This window comes from Glycine soja, chromosome 15 (assembly GCF_004193775.1).
Source record: "Glycine soja cultivar W05 chromosome 15, ASM419377v2, whole genome shotgun sequence".
Lineage (NCBI taxonomy): Eukaryota > Viridiplantae > Streptophyta > Magnoliopsida > Fabales > Fabaceae > Glycine > Glycine soja.
Genome location: NC_041016.1, coordinates 48,169,265 through 48,174,465, shown reverse-complemented (window position 1 = coordinate 48,174,465; position 5,201 = coordinate 48,169,265). Strand labels below are relative to the sequence as shown.

The 5,201-nt window shown below is 31.4% G+C and overlaps 1 protein-coding gene across 1 annotated transcript; it reads left to right on the top strand.

Annotated features, from left to right (window-relative positions):
• The first annotated feature begins 2,354 nt into the window (after window positions 1-2,354).
• LOC114386393 (glutathione S-transferase 3) lies at window positions 2,355-4,376 on the top strand. The gene is made up of 2 exons (XM_028346396.1): window positions 2,355-2,774; window positions 3,732-4,376. The coding sequence occupies exons 1-2, from the start codon at window positions 2,460-2,462 to the stop codon at window positions 4,074-4,076; spliced, it is 660 nt and encodes a 219-aa protein (XP_028202197.1). The 5' UTR covers window positions 2,355-2,459; the 3' UTR covers window positions 4,077-4,376.
• Window positions 4,377-5,201: the final 825 nt, after the last annotated feature.

The window sequence follows — 5,201 nt, the reverse complement described above, 5'->3', positions numbered from 1 at the left end:
AACAAATATTTCACTCCCTTAATTATTCTTTCTGTCTCTTTAAGTTTGTGATGGTCGAAAATTAGAAAGAACATTTTCGTGTTAGGAAGAAGACCTTATATAACCATTACTCTCATTAATTATCTTTAGAAACTTCTCTTTTTGAATCTAATTACAATTTAATTATTAATTATTAATTATTAATTCCTACCCAAGTCACATGCCTCTCACGTTACATTTATTCTAACATATCTTACTTGGAATCACATTACATTTATTCTAACATATCTTACTTGGAATCACATTACATTTATTCTAACATATCTTACTTGGAATAAAATGTGGCTTTCTAAAGGAGAAGAGCACGAGGGAGGGAAGGAGTTGATCTCTGTCTTTAAGCAGCTAGAAGAGACATTGAGTGTCAAACCTTCTTACGGAGGTGACACGTTTGGTTTTATACTTTCGAGACATATATGGCAACTTTGAAATGGAAGGAGAGTGTCCTAAAATCGTGGCTTGGGCTAAAAGATGCATGCAGAGAGAGACTGTCCAAAATTCTTCCTGATGGGAAGGAGGTGTATGATGAAGTTGTGGAAATGAAGAAGGAACTTGATTCGAAACAGAGAAAGTTAATTTGTGGATCAACCCAATAAATATTTTCATGTTAAAAAGGCCTAGTGTACTTTTATTTTGTGTACAAGATTAAGATGAGGGATTTTATGTCGTGCATGCACTTGTGATCAATAAAATCTCATTTTATCAAGGCATCTAATAGTTACTGGCTAGTTTTTGGGACTAAAATAATTACTACCTGAATTGGCCCAGGTCCAGGAAGATCATCCTGGAGGTAAAATTTGAATATGGATGAGTGATTTAAAGTTGTTTTCTATGTCTAACACGCATGAAACTACTTTCTCCTTAAACGTGCATGGAAATGTGGTTGGTTATCATAGAAAAACGATGGCTAATTAATTATCTCTTTTAATACTTGAAATCACAATGTAAAACAAAAAGTCCCCTACCAAAGTTATTGCGAACAAATTCATAGAGAAAGTTAATTTCCTCTCTTTTTTTTCTTGGCGAGTTGGACCATCATGAACTTGAACTAGCAACCTTGTTTATGAAGTAAATTGTGGCACCTATATTGTCTAGATCAATTAGTAGAGAATTAATCAATAAATCTGAATAACAAGTAAAATCATGGGTTTAAGAGGAAATTCAACGTTTAGAATAATACAGTGCGAATCAGAAAAATTCTTGTCACTAGTGTTCGGGTCATCGGTGAACATTGAAAAAAAACAGAAAAAGATAGTTATATACTTATATTACTTATATAACACTTTTTTTTTCTTTGTTTCTGTTTATCTCTTTTATTCTTATCTTTCTTTTTGTTGTGTTAAAAATTGTACAAATATAATTTCTCTAAAGGAAAGCAGAACAATTGGACTGATTCTTTCTTTTCTATTCTACTCTTTTATTCTTATCTTTCTTGTTGTTGTATTAAAAATTGTACAAATATAATTTCTCAAAAGGAAAGTAGAACAATTGGACTGATTCCTTCTTTTCTATTCTACTCTTTTATTCTTATCTTTCTTTTTGTTGTATTAAAAGTTTTACAAATATAATTTCTCAAAAGGAAAGTAGAACAATTGGATTGATTCCTTCTTTTCTATTCTACTCTTTTATTCTTATCTTTCTTTTTGTTGTATTAAACATTCTACAAATATAATTTCTCAAAAGGAAAGTAGAACAATTGGACTGATTCTTTTTACTAGTCTTCTTTCTTAATAATGTTTTTTCCCCTTTACTTAAGAACTCCAAAAGTAATTTTACATAGACAAACAACTTGGTGTGTATGTGTATTCGAAAGCGTTGAAAGTAACGCAATGGATAAGCAATACCCAGTTGCTTTAATTAGCATTGTTGCATTAGAAAATATGACATTTTCCCGTTGAACGTGATTTGAATGTATTTTCACACACACCCTTGTTGGTAAAGCATTGGAAGCTACTAGCTATTGGAAGCAATTTGCTACCAAAGTAACTGCCTTTGTAGACATTGCAATTGCTTTACATTATTAAATTAATAAAAATAACATATATAATTATTTTAAGTTGCTTGTCACTCAAACATTATTTTTAGATAAAAATATTATTGGTCAGACTCTCATTAGAAGTAATTAAAGAGAGTTAGACTATTGTAGAGATTTATTGTTTAAAGTTGTTTGTATTACAAAAAAGTAAAAATAAATAATATGTACACGTAGGACCCATTGGAAGAAACCACGTAAGTGCAAACGTAATAATATACATAAAGTTCTTCAATAGTCGTCTCAACAGTTAAACATTTGAAAAGAATCTACAATGTAGAAGGTTCTATGTGACTATAAATGAGGCGACGATTTCTGCTAGTCCACAGCATCTAGCTAGTTAATTCACAAACTTGAGTTGGATTTTGGTGATCTTGTGAATTGATCTGCGATGTCGGACGAGGTAGTTCTGTTGGATACATGGGCTAGCATGTATGGTATGAGGGCTAGGATTGCATTGGCTGAAAAGGGTGTTAGGTATGAATACAAGGAAGAGAATCTCATGAACAGGAGTCCTTTGCTTTTGCAGATGAACCCAATTCACAAGAAGATTCCTGTTTTGATCCATAATGGCAAACCCATTTGTGAATCTGCAATAATAGTGCAGTACATTGATGAGGTCTGGAATGACAAGTCTCCACTCATGCCCTCCGATCCTTACAAGAGATCTCAAGCCAGATTCTGGGTGGACTACATTGACAAAAAGGTACGTGTTTTAATGTGTTGTCATGTGATTAACTTCTACTATTTTTTCTTTCTTTTACTTCTCAACTTTGGAAGGTTCATTTCAAAATTTGAAGGTTAATTCTGGATTATAACATGTTGGGTTCCATTTCCAAATATAGTTTTTCGCCGTAATTATAGTGCATGTTTGATTTCCAGTTTGAAATGTTACCACATGCGTTCCAATGCACATCTAAAGGATAAAAACAAAATGAATGGAAAAAATAATGAGGCATCTTGATTTGTTAGAAAAATTACTTATGCCGTAATTTTACAATTGCAAACCAAATGTGCTCATAGTTTCTATATCATATAAGCCATTTCTTACCCTTGTCAATGTTTCCAAACAGGTTGGTAATGTGTTTCCTTAAGGGTTTTCAAATTAGATTTTAGGTAAACTCAGTTTTATAAATTTAAGTGAAATTAAGTATAAACTTTGACACAAGGTGATTTATATATGAATATTTTTATTTGAAAATTTACATATGAAATTAATTAAAAGTTACATATTGTTTTCGCTCTTAGTCAGAAGTGCTTTTATATTATACAATTAGTCAAATGTTTTGAAGAAACAACTTAGTTTAATTGAAATTAAACAATTCTTTTTATTCAAGCAATTATGGTTGGATACTAACCATACAGCCCAACACAAAATTAATTTCTTTCTCCGTGATACATATTTTAATGTATAATTTGTAGTTAAGGTTAAATTGAACAGTATTTTCAATTATATTCAACAGTTCAAATTTAATTTTTCTAAAATAATTTTGCTGCACTTTAAATCAAATGCCCTGTTTCTAACGAGAATATTTGATTTTTTTGGTGTATATATATATATATATATATATTGGTGGAGGAGTTTTAGATTAATTTTTATATTTTATATGATAATTTTTGTTTTTATTATCAATAATAATAGTTTGTGGTATTCAACATATAGATTTATGATACTTGGAAGAAAATGTGGCTTTCTAAAGGAGAAGAGCATGAAGAAGGGAAGAAGGAGTTGATCTCTATCTTTAAGCAATTAGAAGAGACACTAACTGACAAACCCTTTTATGGGGATGACACGTTTGGCTTTGTTGATCTTTGTTTGATCACTTTCTCTAGTTGGTTTTATACTTATGAGACATATGGGAACTTCAAAATGGAAGAAGAGTGTCCTAAACTCATGGCTTGGGTCAAGAGATGCATGGAGAGAGAGACTGTGTCCAATACTCTTCCTGATGCTAAGAAGGTGTATGGTCTTATTGTGGAACTGCAGAAGACACTTGAATCGAAATAGAAGATTTCAATAAATCAACCCATTAAATAATATTTTCATGTTAAATATGTTGTTGTAAGGTCTTGTGTACTTTTCCTCTATGGTTGTGTGGGTTGGGTCAGTCATTTATGTGGTTTACTAGACACTAATACATCTTCTCTATTGAAGATTAAGGTATCTAATTATTTTTCCCATTACTATATATTGAATATTATCGTCTTTGACATTGAAAAGAAAGAAAACGTAGAAAAAGCAAAGACTTGTGTTATTCATATAATGTTATCTTTTTATTTTTTTCTATCAAACTACTATTAATCATCTTATGAACTGGGTTCGCTCGTAGTAGCAAAGGGCTCTTGTTGCTAAAATCCTCTTCTCTATTCTCATATTTGATGCCCATTTCCTCTAGTGCAATCCGGATCCTCATTCCATAAGGAAATTCAACAGAATCACCTCATCTCCCATTGCTAAGAAAGAAGGCTCCAATGGAAGAAAACTAATGCTGGAAGCAAATTAAGGTGAGTGGCAGTGTGGCACAGGAGTTTGGGTGATAGTGAAATGACAACAACTCTTCCACTAATAGGAAAGTCCCCATCACAGATGTTTCTATGCATATTGTTTCATCTTTGTGCAATTGCTTGATAACAGCACCTTATTCAGATGATAATTGGAATTTGGGACATTAGTCTGTGTTTTTTTATAATTATAATATTATTCTTTAGACAACTAATGGAACTACAAAACAGAACTACAAATAACAGCACAACAAATAATAATAATGATAATAAAACGGAAGCACTTTGTCAAAATCTACCCACGATGATTTTATCATGAATGTAGGACTGATTGTCATGAAAAGATACACATTTGTAATTGGTGTATATACTCAAATTTGAAGTTAAGGTTATCATGTCCAATTATGAGAAGCTTCCATGCTTAAGACATATATCAAGAAACAGAATGAAGTATGAAAAATATTCATCCCTTAGAATAGCAGAACTTGGCATGTGTAACTGTCAAAAGGAAGCTGTATAAATCCTTTTCATTGAGACCATTCCATATTATGTTAAAAGAACAAGTCTCTTTTTGATGATTGGCCTAAAGTGATAATAGTAAACACAGGCCAAAGGATTATAAGAAAAACAC

Coding starts and splice junctions, on each gene's coding strand:
- LOC114386393 (XM_028346396.1), top strand. CDS start 2,460: ATGTCGGACGAGGTAGTTCTGTTGGATACATGGGCTAGCATGTATGGT. Junction 2,775..3,731: donor TGGACTACATTGACAAAAAG/GTACGTGTTTTA, acceptor TTCAACATATAG/ATTTATGATACTTGGAAGAA.